We start from the raw sequence: 21,358 nt of genomic DNA on the forward strand, positions 1-21,358 counted from the left end.
GCAAGTGGAGTCACCATGCAACTGTGAGCCAAGCTCCCTGATATGTATGATTTATGATTATCAAGACATGTTTCACAGCATGTATTTGTAATTATTTTGTAGATTGTTAAATAAGATATAAATATATTTTATACTTTATGGTTATCACAGTCTACAAAAAAAAAAAAAAAATTAAGCTCTATATATATATATCAAGAACGCGCACTCCCGCAACTCTTCTCACGTGTTCCGGTCTCCACCATATTCAAATAAAAATTGAGCGAAATTTGAGTTGCGCTCGATCTGATCTTCATTGTTCTTCAGGAAAGATCTTCACGCTTCTTCAAAAGTTGTCAAGGTACAAGTACACAGATTTTAACATTTTAATATTCATCGACCAGTTTGTGAAAAATTAGCAAAGATGAGCGATTCATACTTAAACTGGAGACACATCAAAAGAAATTGCTCTAGGGACATGCAGTCAAATATACCCTACATTTGTACCAAAAGTTAGCGAGATTAAATCCCTAAAGACATAAAATCAAAACTAAATTCAAATGAACATAAACAAGTGTTATGTAATTCATCTATGGTAAAAAAAATTATGTACAATTTTGTTTTCCAATTTTTTTCTGTTGGGTTTATACATACAATTTTAGTTACTTTTAGGTTCATCAGTACATCTAATTCAATACACCAAGCAAATACATATTCAGTTTTTTAAAGCAGAAATCGTGTCTGAAATACACAGGTATGTGTATGTGAGTGTATATATGTGTATATTGTTTTCATTTTCAATCTCTAAACCCAAATGTATGCAAAGTTAAGTAAATGTCATCACATTAGCAATTTTTACTTTGCCCTGAATTTTGTACTTATCTGTTTCTATCCTACCATGTTACCATGTTACCATTTCCATACTAATGCAACAGGAAATTGATATTTGTTTGATGCTTAGTAATTATTTTAAAAGATTTTTTATTTTGTATGATATAAGTCAGTGATGCTCATAAATTATGTTATTTTAATTACAGGAATTATCTAGAGGTGATAGCGTGCTAAAAATTTAAATAGATTGAGAATGAGTATATATAGGCATTGGAAGGGTTTTTCTGCTTAAAGCATGTTATTCTTGTTAGCATTAGATATTTTCTATCTGTTCAAAAACCACTATATTGGGTGGGCTCTTATAATATTAAATACATCTAATAGAAAATGCATGATCAATAGAAACAGAAGAAATTGTAACCAAGTTATTGAGGTTGATATAGACCAGTGTCCTATTAAAATAAAATGCCTACAGTATTTTGATTAAAGAACTAAGATTTTAAAAAGACATTTAATTTGTTAAAGTTTCTTATATAGTCTTTTCCTATTTATTTCCTAAGTTTTGATGATCTAAGAAAACATTTTCAGTTTAAAAGATGTACCACATTATCGAGCTATTTGAAGATGGAAAGAAGTCGGTAGCCATCGTGCCCGATGAGTGGCTAATCCCAGAGAGCATCAATAAATATTTCTGGCCTAGCTGTAATGCAGACTCTACCTGGGTCAAAAACAGAAAAAAGCCAGGCCCGAACTGGAATATTTTTACCTACCAGCGAATAATTAAAAGCACGTGTAAGTTATTTTCTCTGTTTGCTCATTTGATTACTCCTTGTTTGTTAAAAAGTTGTAAATTTTCTTCTAATCCACTAATGATAAATTGAATATAGTACATATAATATTTGGAAAAAATTAGTATTTGATACTTTAGAAATTAAATAATTAGTACCACTTTGGTTTGTTCTTAATTTTGATAGTTCTGTCTCTTGTCATGACATTTTGACAGCGTCATACCAAAACAGTGTAAGGCTTCTTCAAAAAGCAGCAGAAAAATCTGACCTAACCAGCAGCTGCCTGTCTGATGCTTCTGACTGTGCTGCTACTGACAGTAAGGATTTATATGAACTTCTAGTGATTATATTTAGAGAATTAGATGTGCTTTTTTTGGTGTGGGTGTACATTAAGAGACCTACAATTATTAGCACTAAGAAACTTCATTTTGCTTTCAGGGGCCACCGTCAGACAGTCTCTTCCTGCATCAGCGTCATCAGCAACATCTGCTAGCGACTGTAAGATACTGCTTAAACGTCTAATTATTATATTCAGAGAATTAGAAGTGCTTATTTATTCTATTTTTGCATGTGAGATATATATGTAATCACCTTGTACTTACAGTTATTTTAAATATCAGCATTATGATTTTTTTTTTTCAGGGAGCTCCATGGCATCAATTGTAGAAATGCTTCCAAGTTATTTTGAGAAGAGTTTCAAAAAGATGGAAGAATTCCAGAACGCTGTAGAGATCCTGCAGCGGAAGGTGGACCAGCTGGAAGCCACGCAGAAGCATAGCGAAGTGGTTGCCAGCCATACAACTCCAGCTCTTCCCGGTGGCTTCATCTTTCCACTGCAGGAAGTTGATCAACTCGAGCAGTTAAATGATACTTTGGCAGAGGAGGGTACCAGACAAAGAATGGTAAGATTTAGGAAAGATATTGTAAGTAAGGGCTATTCAAAGAGACATGAAAGAATAACCAGGAGTAAGAAGAAACCTGTAAGTGTTTACTGCTTCCACATTTGTTAAACTTTGTGTTAAAATATCTGCTCACCCATTGTACATGCCATCTTAAGAAGATTTGCAAACGTAAACACGTGGGATTTAGAGATGTATATATAAGGAGACTGTTGCTGATTGAAATTTTTTTTGTTTCAGGTTTTGCATCTGAGCTGTTTTGGTGGCAGCACACCAAAAAAGGCACTGTACTGTCTGCTGAAATATCTGCTTGCTCCAAAACTATCTATTTTATACAGCTTGGAAGGGAGGAAGGGGAAACGGCGGTTTAACAGTTTGCAGTATTTAAAAGCCGCAATTTATGGTAAGCAGCATTCACAGCAGTTTTGGGGATTTGAAATGGAGTTTTGAGGAGACTATTAAGCTTACCTTTCCAATCATAAAGAGTGCCCACACCTGGCTTGTCACTAATCTGCTACCCCAGCACCATTTTAAAAGCCCTTTCTTTTCTGCAATTTCCAAAACACTAGTCTTTGATTTACATTAGTTGCTGCAAAAAAAAAAAAAAGTCATGCAGATGTACTATATTTTTAAAATATATCATGCCTTTGACAGTATGCCACCAGCATTAATGTACAATTTTCTCCTCAACAAAGAATGTTAAGACTAATGTAATTGCAAAGATAATTTCTTTGTGTATATTGTACACTTTTTTTTTTTTTTTGGAAAGCTAACACCTATTTCTTTTCAACTCACATGAATGCGCTTTTTTTTGTTTTTTTTTTTTTCAGAGCCCATAGTGAAACGATACAACAATGTTACAAAGGCCACTTTGGACAATTATGCCAGGGGATGGCTGGCCATATCATGTGACCGTGATGGAGGCCGGAAGAGGAGGGAAGAAAAAAAGCTACAAAGTATGTCGAACAATTCCTGAATATTCATCTTGATGTAATTTTGGGAGGGGTGCTTGTATATACAGCGGCGGGGTTTGGGGGTGGCAAATGGGGCGGCCGCCACATGCCGCGCTTCAGCCCCGAGGTCATCTTTATGAGTTTGTCAACTTAAAATATATTCTGTGTTAAATGGAAAAATGCTGAGAGGGGCTCTTTAAAATCAGATGGGAATCCCGTTTACAGAGTGTAAAAGCATTGCAGTATTGAGCGAAATAAGGGAGGCCCTTTTCACTGTAGCGGACGAGTCCAGGGACCCTATGGTAAAAACCGAAGCCGAATCTCTTGCAAATTTTGAGGTGGGAAATTTTGAGTTCATCCTTGCCACGATCATATGGTATGACATTTTGTTTGCTGTTAATACTGTGAGCAAATCGCTATAATCAGCCGACATGCAATTGGATGTAGCAATACAACAAATTAAAGGACTCGTGACATACTTAACAAAGTATCGGGACACTGGTTTTCATTCTATGATTACTGCAAAAGAAATTGCAAGCGAAATGGATGTGGAACAAGTATTTAAACAGAAAAGAAACTGACAAAAAAAGATACAATTTGACTACAAGAGTACAGATGAAAGAACGTCATCAGGTGAACATGCTTTTAGAATGGAATATTTCTTGTGCATAATGGACCAAGCAATTATGGCCATGAATACACGGTTTGAACAACTACAACAATATGAGACACTCTTTGGATTTCTGTACAACATAAACACCATGCGATTATTGAATGATGAGGACTTGTTAAAATGTTGCATGGACATTGATTTAGCGTTGCGCTCGGAGTGTTCATATGATTTAGATGGTGCAGAGTTGTGTTCAGAACTCAACATTTTTAGGGAAATTTTATCCGAAGGTTTAAAGTCAGCCATGCAGTGTCTTCAGTACATTTGGAGCATTCGTGATTCATTTCCAAACATGGCAATAGCGCACAGAGTCTTGTTAACAGTTCCGGTCACAGTCGCAAGTGTCGAAAGAAGCTTCTCCAAATTGAAGTTTGTGAAGAACTATTTGAGGTCAACCATGTCTCAAGACAGGCTTTGCAGCCTGGCGATTCTATCAACAGAAAAAGACATTGCTTCCAATTTGGACTACGAAGGCCTCATCAATGAAGTTTCCACATGGAAGGCAAGAAAAGTGGATTTCAAAAATAAACATTAATGTAAAACTTTTGGTTTGAAATCTCTGAAACTGACGTTCATATGCAGAAGGCTGCTATTGCTATGTCCATATACAGCCTAGTCGTCATCTCTCTACTGCATGTCTCATATTGACTTATTGCTAGCTGTATTAAACAAGTTGTGACAAAAAAAGTGACGTTCAGAAAACACTTCTAAGTTCTAATTAAGCAAATTATTGAACCCATGTCTTCACGTTAAACCCGACAATAATAACAAGCAGTTTATTAAGTTATCGTCACCATATTATTTCGCTTTAAGAAAAAAACGCTACTGTCACAAAGGGTGGGAAATGTTACGAACAATTAAAACACTAAATTCGTGCATTATTTCGCGAAATTGATCCAGCCTATCTAACTGTATATAAATCAGTGCTTCCGGTATCATATCAATAGGAATATTGATACACGTACTCCATTACCCCGGCCCCGTGCAGATGGTCGGCCCCAGGTCCTGAGTATTCCTAACGCCGCCTCTGTGTATATATTATGTGTATTGTATGAATTTGATATGCTTGGGTGTTTTATGGCTGTTGGGAAGGGATATTGTAAATAATATTGATACCTTGATCTGTATTTTATGTTTATTCATTTGTAGATCTTTTTAGAAGGATGTTTAAATTTAATATTGGTGTTTATTTTATGTTTGTACATTTTTTTCTATCTTTTTGGAAAGGTTGTGTGTGTGTGCACACAGAAAGTAAGTAGAAATAAAATGGCTATTATTCATATTTACTGTGTTCTGCTGGTTAAATCATGTTTTAAAAAATTGTGTGGCTGCTGGTTATGATATGGAATAAATTATGTATCTTAATATGGTTTTTGAGAATAAAGAACAACTCGCAAGTAAATAGCTACTGTTAGTCTTGCTCAAATGACTTGTCAACTGAAGGACGTTTAAACGAATGACAATGTTTTAAATGTATTAAACCAATCTGTCTTAAACTACAACACTGCACCAAAATAGGGTTGATATGGACCAAATACCACCAAAAACATCATTGGGGCAATATTGGTTGGATGTGGGGTTTCCTTGGAATCTTGTGGGCCATGCATGATTGGCCCAAGATTGGCTTATTGTTATATAGACTACTCCAATTATAGGATAAGATGGGCGATACATTGGGCCAAGTGTGGCCCCATTAACATTTTCACCTTGGTCCATATTGTAAAGAATTGTGAAGAAGAGCCAATATTGGTGCCAATAAAGCGTCAAGATTGGGCCATTTGGTGTGTTTGCTGGGTACCGCCCCATAGAATAACAGGATAGCCTACAGCCCATGTACAGCATGACTAAGTGTCGTGGGGCCTGCTACCAGCATACAAGCTTTGCACTCTGGTTATTGTGATAATTGTTCACTGTCACAATGACAACACTGCCAACAGCAGAAGAATTTTTATACCATATGGCAATAAAACTAAAGGGTTTGGTTAAGTTATTTGTCAGTGCAAATTTACATATTCTTGGATCTGTTTTGCATTTAAGTAGCCAACTATGTCTCTAAATGTCAGTTCCAGTGTTATTTACTAATTCACACAAATTCATTGATTTTACTCTATGTTGTACAAGTCATTTTTAAGCACAAGGGTAATGATTTTTTTTCATCAGTGGAACAGTTTTTTATTCCTGGAAGCCAGCCTACAGGATCAGTTGTCCCTCCAAAATCCCCACCTAGGAAACATCTCGTAAGTGAGATTTCTTTGACATCAGTCATAGAGTATGTATTGAAACAAAATAGAATAAACTTGGCTGTTTACTCAGGCAGGGTGATCTGAAATAAAAGAAATGCCAGCTTAAATAAATTAACTTTATAATGTGATGCAGTCAATCATGATATAACAAGAATGAGATTATTATTATTTAGCTCGGAAAATTATGGCAGTCAGTAGAGGTGAAGATGCTTCAGAAATGGCTAAACTGATCAGTTCTTTGTCTCAAAAGTAAATCAAGACACTGCCTTTTTGTAATTAGGCATGCAAAAAAAATGCAAAGAATTTATTGTGCTCAGTACTTTCAGTTCAAACATAGTGCATGCCTCCTCTGTAGATTGATAAAGTTTACAATTAGTCCTCTACATTTTGTTCAAAGAGGATCCCTCTATCTCTAAAATATTCACCAATTGAAGTAAGCACAAACATAAGCCCCGGTACACCTATTTAACAACTAAAATATTTGCTTAACAGTGTCACACATAACGTGCCCCCATTGTAGAGTTACAGTAAAAGCGATTTAGATTAAATATTTAAAGTTCTTTTGGGTTGTTTTCTGTCAACTCCGGAGACAAAAATATTGTATTTTATTCAGTTTGTGTTGCGTACAAAAATTACTAAAAACATTTTAATCCCTAACTTACTGCTGGCTAACCAACAAATATACAATGAAGCAGACATTTGGGGGAAAATAGGGATAACTGCGAGAAAAATTACAGGGAAAAAATGAACTACAAAAAAGAAATTTGACATTATATAAAATGCTGGGTAGCAGTCTTGCTATGAAATTGTACTTCTCAGTAACACAATTATACACAGTTATATACGTGACCTACTCATTTTCAATAAGACTTTGAATGGTATATTAAATAGAATAATCAAGTATCTGCAAATTAAGTGAGTTAGTGTTTTTTGGTTTTTTTTTTGTTTTTTGCTTTTTAATGAGAAAATCTTTTCATTTATAGAACAAAGCAGACCTATTGCCTTTTTGTTCTGATCAGCACCAACAATCAGAACCATCAACATCATCAAAAAAGCCTGCATGTAACGAGGTCACTTCATCAAAGAAAAGGAAGAGGCAGGCTGCAGACAGTGAGAAAGTAAGCCGTCTACCATACAGCACAGTTATTGTTTTTAGAGTGCAAAAGATCCAAATTTCATCTATTTACGCTGAGAAGTTAGTAAACAAATCATTTTATATACGGTGGCAAAGTATTTCTAAGAGGAAAGTGGCATAACTGACAGAGTATTTTTTGCTTTTGCTTATAAGTTTGTCACTTTTCAAGATTTTGACTAGTTTAGATAGTTTATTGCTCTTTTTATCTTTCAGGCGGGGAGATTATTTCTTCTCCACTTGCCTTTTCTGGGCCCTGTGACTTGTCTTTTTTATTATTTTTCCTTAGTTTGGTATACAAGTCTACTTTGGCATTATGGTTGCATTTGATCAGCAAGATTTTGCATCATTGTGACTATTGTCTTGACTGTCACTAAGGATGCTGATTCTTCTGCAAGAAGTAAATATGCTGAGGAAACCTCTGCAGACATGACTGTAGTAGAAGATGTAGTTGGTCCAAATTTGCCTACACTGAAGGAAGAACCTCTTAATCCGGAAAACCAGCGTAATTCTCAGAAACCTCTCTCTTCTGTTGAGCCTTTCAACGGTCAGTTATAGCTGTCTATACATTTCTTCTATATTGTGTATCAATAAGATTTGGCCTAGAGGAATCACAATCTAAGTTGTCTGTAATCACATTGGCTGTAGTTATTAGGGTGTTAAAAAATGATTATATAGAACTTTTATTAGTAGTCTGAGCTGCTGTAGGTTGACAGACCTAAAAATGATAGCATCATATGTTCTATGGAAGTGTTGAAGTATTTACTTACTTATTATTATACAATATTATGTTAATGCATCTTTAAGTTTTACTGTGTAATGTTATAGTTGTTTGAAGTCATACTATGACTGCTTTATCCAAGTTCTTTTATTATTTATGGATTTTAAAATTAATCTTTTTTTTTCTGACAGAAATAAAACCTGTGTTCACGAGTGAAGTTGCATTGGAAGCAGAATCCCATCATACATATTACCAGCAGTATAAAATCAAGCATGACCCAGAGAAATTCAAAGTAGAGCTGAATTCAGATTGGCATCAGGATGACCAAGATAGTGAAAGAGATAACCCACTTCCTAACATGACAACCGAGCTTGACATAAAATCTATCAGAAAAGACTACACAGTGAAAACTGAGAATGCTTCTGATGGATCGGAGAGTCCCACTGTGCAGAGGTCAGCAAAAATACAGAAATTATTGCATGATAAAAGCAGATAAAAGATTTGCACTAAGATGTCATTAATAAAAGCCCATGGTCTGGAGAAAGTGGGAAAAGCAGATGGTGGTGGCATTTCAACTGCTGGCACTGCTGCTATCACTTCAGTTTCTGCTGGGCAGCTGCATGAGTCAGAAATTGCAGTGAGTGTTGCTGGTAAGGTAGAACACTGCCTTACAAATACCCAGCTTCAGCTTTAAATCCACAAGCAATATTGACTCCAAATATTGGGCAGCAGTCTTCTGTTAGACAATCACAAAAAAAGTTTAGTGGTCAAAGAATAATTTTATTAACCCCTACAGGTAAGAAGAAATTACTTCCATTGACTCCGGCATCTCTCATGACCTGAAAGTACATATGTCACAGCCTGCCTCTAAAGAAAAATGTGGTAAGAAAATACTGCCCTCAGCTGATAATCAGCGGGGTATTGCTGAAATGCCTGAACAATTTTCTGCTGGTTCAGGTCTTCTTATCTATAAAAACTGTGCTAGGATTGAAGGGCAGCCTACACTAGTGAAGCATCTAATGACGTTCCACTGCAAATGGAAGGCTTTGGCCAGCACAAATTCAGCAAGCCAAATATTCAGCACAACCTGCAGTTTAGCCTAGAAACCCACTGCTCCTTAATTAATTGAAGTGTGTGTGCACCCTAAAGACCCTGCTTTGCAAAAAACAGATGTTTCAAACAGTTTTGAAGTTGGTACTTGCACATAAGATAGAGCAAAGCCTTCCGAAGAAATTGTTAAAGATGATACATACTTATGTGAGGTTTGTTATTCACTCTTCAAGGAATTCCAGGACTTTTTCACTCACGTACAAATTCATGGGAAGCACGAGATAAACCTTTGCCCAAGGTGTGGGAAGCAGTTTTGCTCTTAGAGTGCATTTGACAAACATATGCCCAAACATGGCAGCGTGAGGCCATTTGCCTGTGGCCAGTGCCCCAAGACTTTCAAGTATATGACCTGCTTGAAATCCCTCCTGCATCTCCACACAGATGAGAAACACTTTCAGTGTGAGATATGTTCTAAGCAATTTTCAAGCTTATAAAACCTAAAGCGTCACAGACTAACCCCTACACGAGATGACAGGGTTCCCAGGTCCTTGCAAGGTCCTTTTAAGTCCTTTTATATTGAATTTTCGCCAAAAGGCCTTTTAAGTCCTTTTATTTGCCATGCGGTCCTTTCAAATTCTCACACAGGTCCTTACATTTTCTCTGTGACCCTTTTAAGTCCTTTTATCGATAAAATATTACAACAAATTTATTTCCGGAGTAGACTTTGGCGCAAAATACCGACGATTTTTCGCTGCATTGCTATTTTAATCACATGACTACCCAGTCTCGCTCGCGCGGGAACGTCCGTTTCGGCCTTTCGCGAGTTCACTCTCGTCGTGTCGACCACATTTTTTGTCTGCTTAACAATTTGAAAGATGCCGGGAAGTGCTCTTTTCAGGAGAAGTGGCTAAAGGAAGACAAGTATAAAGATTGGTTAATAAAAGACTCGAGCAATAAACATTTGGCACGATGTGCTGCCTGCAAAATATCTTCTGAATCTTTCATCAATGGGCGAAAGGTTGTTCTGAAACAGCACATGGTTACCGAAAGACACCAAAGGCAAATAAAAGTATTTCTGAAAGATGCGCGCTTTTGTGTAATGATTACTTTCGTCATCGAGAACATCCACAGCCCGCTCAAAATCAGACGGCACGACAGCTCTGCAAGTGTGTCCAGTAAGTTGACAATTATTTATCTTTAGCGATTCATTTAGTTAACGATGTGGGTACTTAGAAAAACACATTAAATTAAAGCGTGCATAACATTTTGCGGTTTTTTTCCACTCTTTATTAAGCCTATCGTCTAATTTACGGTGAAGCCAATAGCTTAAAGATCAGTAAATAGCAAAGAATTATTTAAATTAAAAAGTTGAGATTTTCATTTTCTCATGATTCGAACTACAAATAGAGTTTTATACAATCACGAATCTTACTACAGCTTTGCTGCAGAAAATTGATCTGAATTTTTGGCATCTGATCAGGAAAGATTAAAAAGAAAGTATAATTAATAATGTATGCTTATTATCCTATTTTACCAGCAAATACATTATTTTTTTGGATTTTTAAAATCAAACAATTTAACATTAAAGCTAAATCAGTTAGCTGAAAATAACTTTCATTTTCAACTATGCTGCCATCTTTATACTTTAACTTAGTTTAGTATTATTTATATTATCATGTCATTAATTATTGCTTTTTGAAACCTGTCTTTTATTCAGACAGAACATAATGTTTACAGACATAATGGTAACTTAAATGTTTTCTTGAATAGGTTTCGTGATGAGCAATGAACGATTGAAGGCAGAGATCCTGTGGACTCTCAAGATTGTGGAATCACACTACAGTTTCAGATCTGCTGAAAAGTCTGCTGAACTGTTTCGACTTATGTTCCCAGACAGCCAAGTAGCTGCAGAATTTAAGTGCGGTCAAACAAAAGCCAGTTATCTAACTTCATTTGGGCTTGCTCCTCACTTTTCGAAATTGCTTCTGGACTGTGTAAATTCGTCGCCTGAGTATGTTCTTTTGTTTGATGAATCTTCTAACCATAAGACTCAAACTAAACAGCTGGATTTCCATGTTCGTTACTGGAGTGACAATGCTGTAAGGACTCATTACCTGACCTCGGAATTTTTGGGTCCATTCCGCGGCCATAGACCTTCAACAAAAGTTCAGTAAGGTAATTAGCGAATCAAACTTCAAGCAAGCTAATTTACTTCAAATTTCTATGGATGGACCTTCTGTAAACCTAAACCTTCTTGAGAAAATTAATAACGACATGATTACCAATCACAATGTTGGTTTTGTTAAATGTGGGCAGCTGTGGACTCCATGTTATGCACAATGCATTTAGGCGTGGGTGCGAGGCTTCTCAATGGGAGCTTGAGTCATTTCTTACATCTGCTTATATCTTGTTCAGAGACAGCCCAGCCAGAAGAGAAGATTATATAAAAGTAACTGGTTCCACATCTTTTCCAGCCAAGTTCTGTGCTCACCGATGGCTTGAAAAAACAATTCTGTTGCTGAAAAAGCAATTGTTATGCTTCCATACTTGGAAAAATTTGTCAAGCTGCAATGGAGAAAAAAATAACATTGCCAAAGAACAAATCTTTTGATATTGTAAAAGCTGGAGTCTTATCTACCCCTTTGCTTTCATGTCGTCTGGCTTTCTTTGTTTAATTGCAGTATACTTGAACCTTTTTGAGAAAATACCAAGCTGATCAGCCTCTTCTTCCTTTCCTTTGTTTAGACTTACATGACATTATGAAAAATCTGATGCACAAATTTATCAAGTCAAATGTACTTAATAAATGTGAAACTGCCCTCCAACTTGTGCAGGTTGATATATGCAACAGTTCTAACCATGTCAATCTGAGCATGATCGAACTTGGCTTCAGGGTTGATAGACTACTGGCTGTAGCTAAGAAACAGTCATCAGTAAACGATGGAACTCTCATGGCCTTCAGAGCTGAATGCAGAGATTTTTTGAAAGCAGTTGTTCTAAAATTGCAGGATAAATCTCCACTGAAGTAACACCCTAGTGAGAAACATAACTTTTCTTAAACCCAAAGACCATGGGGGAAAAAGACAAATCAATACAAAAAATGAAAAGGTTTTGTTGTATTGCCAAGGTGTGAAAAGGTTTGATGATGTGACTTGTACAAGGTTATTGTCAGAGTTCCGTAATTTTCTTGACAGTTCTGCATGTGAGTGTGGTAGTAAGGCTTTTGACCCTATGACACAAAGACTGGATAGTTGGTTTTATGATGCCCTTGCTGGAAAAGCAGAGTTTCAGTGTTGTGGTCTGTTGTCAGACAGTTACTCCTCTCTCTCATGGTCAAGCTACAGTGGAAAGAGGATTTTCATTCAACAAAGAAACAGTAGCTGACAATCTTAGTCAGACTGCACTAAAAGCACGCAGAGTAATTCTTGATCATATTCACAGTGTGGGAGGGGGTGAAAATGTTGAGATCTCCAAACCACTGATGATATCCGCTTCTAGTGCCTATGGCAGGTATGAACGTTACCTCTCTGAGCAGAAGCAGCAGAAGGAAACAGAAGAAAAGCAGGTCCACAGAAAGAGATTAGGAGATGAGCTGGTAATACTCACAAAAAGGCTAAAGACCACCAGTGCCGAAGAACGACACCTGCTGAACTGGCTGACAGACATAGTTTCCAGGCTGAAGAGCAAAAAAGTTTTTTCACTTATTGAAAGATCTAACAACATGCGTTTGTTAGCCAAAGACAAGAAGAAGGAGATAACAAAGATTCAGTCAGACATGATAGATTACAGGAAGAAATTAAAAGGTGTTGATTGTGACATTCAGAATTAATGTTTATTTCAGTTTAAATAAGCCTGCACAATTCTGTACATGTATGCTATGGAACATGTTAAAAAACCAGAACTATTTAGAGGAAATTAGGTTGTGTAAAGAAATATGTATTGTTTAGTATTGGTAAAGCTGTAGGGGTGACAAAGAATTGAATTTCATCAATGAAAACTTTGCTTATAGTAGATGGATTGCTTTGTCATTTTGTAATCTTAATCTTATGTGTATAGTATATCATGCTGTTTATGTATATGTTTGCATGTGTTTACATGTATGTGTAATAAGAATGCTTAAATAATATCTCAAGGTTAAAAATAATGGGCTGTAATGCTTGACAGTTTCGACTCATTCCATCTTTGGTTTAGCATTAGGATCACACTCTTTTCATTCCTCATCTGATCCTCCAATCCTTGGCATTCCTTGTAGTCACAAGAAAATGTTGGTCTACACATCTGTACAACACTAGTTGCCCTTCCGTATTCGCAAAAAACGCTCTTTTTTCAAAAGTTCTTTAGAAACTTACTCTTTCTTGAACTTTGATCTTCTAGTACTACTGTGCATAGCTCTATTTCTATCTCTCTCTTCCCATTAGAGTGTGTGTGCGAGAGAGAGACACGTGAACTGACTTTTTGTATTACACCAAAGAATGGCTTTCAGGTTTTGCAATTATTATTACTTAGATTTCTAGAAACTTGGAACATTAACGGTGTATGTTATCAGCGCGCTAAGGACACTTTTTAAGTTATCTAATCTAAATATGGCAGACAGGCATCAAAATTAACTCTTTGATTATTTATTACTAGAAATACATGTATTTGAGATCATAGAGAAGACCACAGATTCATAAATAATACATCTTTCCGACCACACAAGAGAAAAACTTAAGCATTGATGACTGTCACTTAGGTCCTTTCGAATGCATGAAAGGTCCTTTTAAGGTCCTTTTTTGGCACCATCCCTGATCCCTGGGAACCCTGGATGAAGCCCTCAAGTGCCAATGTCTTTCATGTCTTTCATGTCACCTTCAGTCTATAAAATCCGTGTACGTGTGCACAGTGGTGAGAGGCCTTATCATGCAAATTCTGTGACAAGGCATTCAGAGACACCTCCACCTTAACCTTCCACCTGTGTATACACATGCGAGACAAGCCACATAAGTGCCATGTGTGGCGCCACATTTCAGCATGCCGGTGGCTTAAAACAGCATGTGATGATGACACATGCAGGCATGTCGCCTTGTGAGTGCAGCCAGTGTGCTCTTGCATTTGGATCTAGTGGGGAACTGAAGAAACATATGCAGTACCATTCTCGAATTTCAGACCCTGTGAAAAGCCCTGGCGATTAAAACCAGTGCATTAATATTTTTGACATCAGCAAATTGTGGTGACAGTGTAATCTTTTTTTTTACAAAGTGTAAGGAGTGATATTTTTTTTTGCTAATTTTTTTAGTATAAGCATGTAAAGAGCAAAATTTTTTTTTAATTCAGTAACTCCAATGAACATCTCTTCGGTTTTTTTGTTGTTGTTTTTTTGTTGTTTTGTTGTTTTTTTTTTTTTTTGCATGACGCTTCCTGCTGTATTCTTCAGTGATAATATTGATGTTTAATTTGAGTCTGGTGCTGGCGCCATAGTTTTTTCTTTTAATAAATTTTACATCACATTAAAAAGTGTATGCAACATTCCTGTAATATGTGCATCTAGTATATTTATCATTTTAGATAGAGTATTAACAGCCATTTAGACGAGGACATGCATTTATCGTATCATGGATGTGTGTATAGGTGGACTGCTGTCTGTCAGCCAAGACCAACACTTAGCCTCTTGCGAAGTTCTCCGCTGTTAGTCTCGGCGAGCGTAAAACAACAACAACCAAAAAAAAAAAATGTTTCTCAACCTGAAGCTTTGTAGTATCATGCCTCGTTTTAGTAGTTAACTGAAAAAAATCGTCCGCCTGCAGTCAAGTAAGACAAGTTCATGATCCTATATCATATCTTACTGTATCGTTTAAAACACACATAAAGCAGTATTGCTTATATTTTGTTAAAAAAAATTTAATTATAATGCGCAGCCGGGCGCACAAAAAATCACTTGGTGTTTCTTTGCTGTTAACATGGTCGAGTCGCAAAAGAAGTACGCACCCGATGAATCTGTGGCTTATAAAAAACAAGTTGAGCTATAATCGGTGATCATATATTCACATCTATCAATACAAGAGCTCACGCATCGTCTACCTTCTTTCTCTCTCTTGCTATTGCTTTATCCCACTCTTGATTCTTCTCGTATGCAGTTTTGGCTCCGTGTGTGTGGATTATAACCGATCAAAAGTTCGACATTCAGTGTTAATGTTTATGGTGACTGTCTAATTTAGTTTCGTCCATTAATTCTTCGTCACCATCCTCTAAATATATACTGTTGTAAGTCAACATATTCTTCTGCGTCATCGTCGTCATCTACCTCCTCCACTCCATTTCCTCGTCCGAATCGTCGAAGGTATTGTCACAGACCTCGCGTGTGATCTACCGCCTCGCCATGTTTCCAAAAGGAAAAGAGTGCGGTGCGGGAAATTACAGGGAATTCCCGTTAAACGCACTTCCTTTCACATGAAAGGGAGATAATGGCGTCCAGAAATGATTATTCTAGCTCAATTATGCGTTTTTTCTCCTAAATTACGATTTATACATGTCTTTAAAAAATACAACAATGCATCCACCTCAGGGGCTTAGCGCGCAGGCCTTTAAAGAAGCCGTTTCTCCCTCAGTCGTTTACTCTTTGATGTATGTACTAGAAACTTTGCAATACAAAAACGAAACTATTCTTGGATTGGAGCTTCAGTGAAGTTTGTACCATCACAGAAACAGTGGCGTGAACCTGCGAGCGCGCGCACAACATGAACCTACAGAGTGTAGCAAAAGATTTGGAAGAACTCGTTTTGTAGGGTTTATGACGCCGTGATACTCAACCTGAAACTAGAAAGACTAATCCTAAACAAACTTTACCAGAAACCTTTATATACCTTGCTCACTCCTGCAATAAGTGTGAGGCCCATTAGCTCAGTCGGTTAGAGCGCCGTGCTAATAACGCGGAGGTCCTGGGTTCGATCCCCATATGGGCCATAAAGTTTTTTGTTTTTTTTTTTCCCTATCTTTGTATCTGTGCGGTGATTTATTCCTTTCCCTTTATTTCTTCTTCGCAGATAACAAAAGGTCATTGGTTTAAAAAGATGGGTGGGCCGTGGAGGGCACTGATTGCAGACGTCAAACGTTAGATACCGTGGTTCCAGTACTTTAATCCCCAGACACTTCCCCAGAACACTCCCCTAGACCTTGGTGGTGAGATCCCCTAACTTGTTTAATCAGTCAGTCTTCACTTTCCGAACTCAACGAACATTTTCATATCTTATTTTGAAGAACATAATATGCAAGCAATTTTATTATTATAATTTGTTGAAGAGAATTAAATGTACTAATGTTGTTGTCGTTCAATGACGTTGAAGTTAAAAGCACTTGAGAGCGGATTTTGAAATTGATGAATTCAATTACGTTGAATTTTTCGCTAGAAGATTCAGCCATTTTTAATAAAGGTCAATTAATATTTTTCGCTGATTATAATTTTGATATAGTTTAAGGGATTATTAAGTTCTAAGGGATTAAGTGCTGGTGGCTGGAAAGTGTGGGGATTAAAAGATAGGGGCCTTGAAGTGTGGGGATGCAGACGATTAAACGTGACTAATACAGTGTTGTTACAAACGATAGTTAGACTTCTTAAATAGGTCTACTTAAGGCTTGGTTGTTAGGGTCCTGGTTAAAAGTTGATAACAGTTGTCCCGTCAATGATTGAGTGACAAGTGTAATCTGAGGGTAAATGGCACTTAAATTTATGGATCGGGAGTAAAAAAAGCTAAATTTTCAGCAACAGTGTGCTAGAATGTGAATAATAAACTGAATGTGTGAGATAATAACATTGGTGTTTCTGTTATCTTTCTGTTTCTCAAAACAGAAGAGCAGCATGTTGTGTGATTTCCTACACTGATTCTACACATTGTGTGCATGCGCTCACTATGCATACACTGACTCCATGCATTACACTCCCCTTCCTTTTTCCTTTTTTTTTTTTTTTTTTTGTTTTTTTTTTTATGTAATGTGTTTTTTTTTTTTTTTTTTGACAACGTGTTCACGCTCGTCGTGCAGCAATTGTTTTGCTCTGTGGTGTTGTGTAGAGTTGTTGATGACCATTTTACGTTGATGCACCAGCACCAGTCTAATATGGCCACTAATTGGTGTATCGAAGGTCCGTGTTGAACCTTTTTACCTGATCGAGCGGTATTTGCACTGGAACTGCACTCAATAGGACGGTATACCGATTCGGAAGAACTTAGGAGAAGAGGTGTAAAAGGTATCTAAGAGAAGAGTTGTAAATGTATCAACAAAGTTCTCATGTGCCCTTCCTACAAGACACTTCTCGACATTTGCAGTCGAATGACTGGAAGCAAGGCCGCTGCCCACTGCCTGTCCTACTTCACAGCTACTACAAGTGTTTTGTGACTATTTTGCTCATAAGATTTCGAACATTCGATCATCCTTGGATTCGATATCGGTGCCTGACAACATCTCTTGTGATATTCTTCTGTGTTCTCTGACCAAATTTACGACCTGTCTCTAAAGCTGATGTTGATGTAAAGGCTATTATTCTGAAAGCCAAGCCGACAACTAATTGCCAGTTAGATCCAATACCCAAAAGCCTTCTTCTTAAATGCTTAGATATAGATATTTTACTTCCTTCCATCACAAACATTGTAAATGCCAGCTTGTCATCAGGTGTTTTCCCATCTTTGTTTAAAAAATACCCTGGTGGAGCCACTTCTTAAAAAATTCACGCTTGACGTCAACGTGTAACTACTGCATAGTTTCCAACTTGTCTTTTCTCTCAAAGATCATAGAGAATTAGAAGTTTGTGACATAGCTCTGGGCCTACTTACAAGAACACCAGTCATCCCCCATGCTCAGTCAGCATACAGACCTTTTCACAGTACCGGAACTAATTTAATTAAAGTGACCACCGACATATATTATCTGCCATTGACAGTGGTGATGATCCTAAAGGCTCGATCAGTACTCGGTCCAGTTCTGTTCGTTCTTGATATGAAACCACTTTCACCTTGCATCCAGTCTCACAAGGTTTTTCATCAATCATATGCTGATGACACGCAACTGTGCTGCTCCACTCCACCGGATGTCTCACTCTGCCACCTCCACCATAGATTCCTGTATTAGCAATGTCAAAGACTGGATGGTAACAAATTTAAACTCAACGATGATAAAAAGGAAGCCCTCCTCTGTTCGAGAAGAAATCCATCTTCACTCGATCGTTTGTCCACCAAATCACATTAAAGTGGGCGTATCCAAGCTCACTTTTGCGTCCTCCGTTAGGAATCTAGGATTCTTTGTCACTGCAGACATGCATGGCTCCTGCTAAATAAGTAACAGCTGTCTGTCAGTCTGCCTATTATATAAATGAACTACGCAAGATCAACGCCAATCGTCACATTCTGTCTACGCGGACTATCAACACTCTTGTATGTGCGTTTGTTCTATCCAGACTGCCCTATATGATATTCTGTTATAGTTCATATTTTATTTGTTTGTTTTCCTATCCCTTGTAAGCTGTCCATGTACGTTTCGTTCTTGTTCTTAGGCGCTAAGAGTATGCTTCTTAAGAGAGTGAGTATGCGCTTTATAAATTTTGCATTTAATACTATCCTGTATTCAGTTTACCTGTTTACAGATACTACGCTTGTCAAGTCATTGCACCTCGTGCTGTGTTCTCTTTAACCAGTGGTCATTATGTTCTTGATCTAACCAATGAAAATAGGCCTTAAGTGCAACGCTTTCTGTTTTTCGAGACGAGGCTGTTTTAACTCACGACACTTCCGTCTTCCAAAACGAGATCGAATGTGCATCCTAGGTTGACAATGACTGAAAGCACTGCCAAAAAATTCAGATCGCACAGGCACTGCTGTGTGCCGTTCTGTACGAATGACGGTAGGTATGACTTGGAAGGAAAGCTATCTTTTCACTCGTTTCCAAGTGATAAGAAACTTAGAAAGCTGTGGATTCGAAAAATTCGGCGAGATGAAGGCATTAACTTCACGGTATGATTCTGCTACCTAAAACTAAGAAAACAAAAGTGTATTAAGTGAATGGCTGGACTGTTTTGCTTTTGAAGATAACCGGGTGTTGTAATACAAATATAGTTGAGTCCAATACACTCAGTATTGAAAAATCTGCTAAAATTAAAGTTAGGATCTGGTTAAAAAGTTATTAATAACAGTTATAGTTCTCCTGTGCCAATGCATTGTATGACAAGTTCATCTTTCTTCAGTTAAATTTATTTGCACTTACTTTTAGGCACACCTAGGAAAATAACTGAGTAAATAGAAAATAGCTGATCTAAATCTGCTATTGCTATTTCTCAGGTTTTCTGACAACTATCGTAGGTACATGTTATTTCATCGTCAATAAATACATTTCAGATTACCAGAAGCACTTTTGTCTGTAGTGCCCACTTCACCTCACGTGACTTCAAAAGGTCCCTAACAGGTTGATTACTTATTCTTTATACTTTTGTGCTTGTAGATAGATGATGATTTTTATTTGCAATAAAACTTTTAATACTTTGCAGACCATTTGGCTCTTATAACAGATAAGGTTTTAGGATAGGAACATCAATTACAATAAACAGCAAGGGATTGTAGGTAAGAGTAAGCACATAAGCCATATAATTACAGTTACCTAGTTACAAAATTTCAGTTCAGTTCGATTGTACATGATTACACACTTTTCTCACAAAGAATATAATAAATAAGATTTAATAGTTATATGTATACTCTAAAAATATCAATAAAAATACACAACACACTAAGTTGTTAGATTGTTTACAATAGAGATCAGTACTGTTCACAGTACAAATGCTACATTTGGAAGTATACAGATAATATTAGCATCCCTGTGCATTTGCAGTACTGTGGAATAGAGTCAGATTGATAGGGTCAGAAATCAGTGTGTGTTAGGGTATTTTAATGTTCGTTGTTATTACTAATGTACTACTAACATCTTAATGATTATTTAGGACTGAAGAGGGACTTGATTCCTGGAGTTGTGCCTTCTGTGTTCCACTTTCCTGATGAGAAATTAGCCATGAAGTTGAGGTCATTCTCAAAGAAAAAACTGCGACTGTAAGTATTTGACAAACTATAATGTCACGTTTCTAAACCTTTTTACTTGTCACGCCCCTCAGACAAAAATAGGTACTTCCACACACTCCCTCCTTACCAGCTAATTTCCCTAAAACCAATATGAGATATGAGAAACTTAAAAAAAAGACCGCCTTCACACCCCACTTGTCAGCTCGTCACACACCCCAAGTTGAGAATATTGGGTATAATGCAAAAGATAAATCTTATTACACATATCTTATAATATGAATAAGTATGAAAAGTGGTCTGTTTATCTTCAACTCATTCTAACTCTTTTGCGGATATATGGCCTACACCCCATAGCTGCACTTTAGATGTGTGATAGACTATTATTTTTTTTTACACAAATATTAGGGTCATGAAATATAAAAATAAGGCCAATAATTGTCCTAGCTGAATCATTTCCAAATACATCTCCATTTGCCCATAATGAAAGTGAATCTGACAGTAAGTTTAGAGCTTTCCTTTTTACATATAAATAGTGATTGCCAGTAGTTCAAAGGCAAAGCTCCAAACTGCAGAGGTTGATAACTATTAAGTTTAATATTTTACTTAGTTTTCATCACCATGAGTAATGTTCATTCACATTTCTACTTGATGTGTGACTAAGTCTGTTGCCTGTGAGAATAGACTATCAGAGATTGACATAGCATAAACCAGAATTTTTTTAGATATCTCATGTTTGGATATATAAATAAAAGGGCACTTCCAGGACCGATTGAAGTAGGATGTTTGTTTACTTCTTATAGTGTAATTTATCTCTTATAGCTGCAATTTTTATTTGAAAAAAAGGTAATTTTTATGCATTTCAGGGTTACCTAATATCATCATTATTTTATCAGGAATGAGCTAGAGATTTTGGTATTTAGCACCAGGAACTGAGCACCTACACAAGTAGATGGCAGTGTTTAAGTATGGATATACACAGAATGCCTGTCTCAATGCGTGTTTCAGTGCTGAAGTTCCCACTGATGATGATGCTGAAGCTGATGATGTTGAGAGCATAGAGAAAGGAGT

General features: G+C 36.8%; 1 protein-coding gene and 1 non-coding gene across 3 annotated transcripts; both read left to right on the plus strand.

The window, feature by feature from the left end:
* Positions 1-21,326, plus strand: LOC112556623. 2 transcript variants are annotated; one of them, XM_025225792.1, is made up of 14 exons: positions 1-337; positions 1,396-1,599; positions 1,811-1,912; positions 2,034-2,093; positions 2,238-2,497; positions 2,735-2,897; positions 3,325-3,450; positions 6,278-6,354; positions 7,344-7,478; positions 7,871-8,039; positions 8,405-8,666; positions 19,619-19,685; positions 20,215-20,320; positions 21,296-21,326. In XM_025225792.1, the coding sequence occupies exons 2-12, from the start codon at positions 1,404-1,406 to the stop codon at positions 19,680-19,682; spliced, it is 1,614 nt and encodes a 537-aa protein (XP_025081577.1). In that variant the 5' UTR covers positions 1-337; positions 1,396-1,403; the 3' UTR covers positions 19,683-19,685; positions 20,215-20,320; positions 21,296-21,326. The 2 variants fall into 2 exon arrangements, with proteins under 2 accessions (XP_025081577.1, XP_025081578.1); XM_025225793.1 differs by having other exon boundaries at positions 7,380-7,478.
* Positions 16,129-16,202, plus strand: Trnai-aau. Its single transcript has one exon. It is a non-coding gene; the product is annotated as a tRNA-Ile (tRNA).
* Positions 21,327-21,358: the final 32 nt, after the last annotated feature.

Source organism: Pomacea canaliculata, linkage group LG2 (genome assembly GCF_003073045.1).
Source record: "Pomacea canaliculata isolate SZHN2017 linkage group LG2, ASM307304v1, whole genome shotgun sequence".
Lineage (NCBI taxonomy): Eukaryota > Metazoa > Mollusca > Gastropoda > Architaenioglossa > Ampullariidae > Pomacea > Pomacea canaliculata.

Coding starts and splice junctions, on each gene's coding strand:
- LOC112556623 (XM_025225792.1), top strand. CDS start 1,404: ATGTACCACATTATCGAGCTATTTGAAGATGGAAAGAAGTCGGTAGCC. Junction 2,094..2,237: donor AGCAACATCTGCTAGCGACT/GTAAGATACTGC, acceptor TTTTTTTTTCAG/GGAGCTCCATGGCATCAATT. Junction 8,667..19,618: donor GAGAGTCCCACTGTGCAGAG/GTCAGCAAAAAT, acceptor AATACATTTCAG/ATTACCAGAAGCACTTTTGT.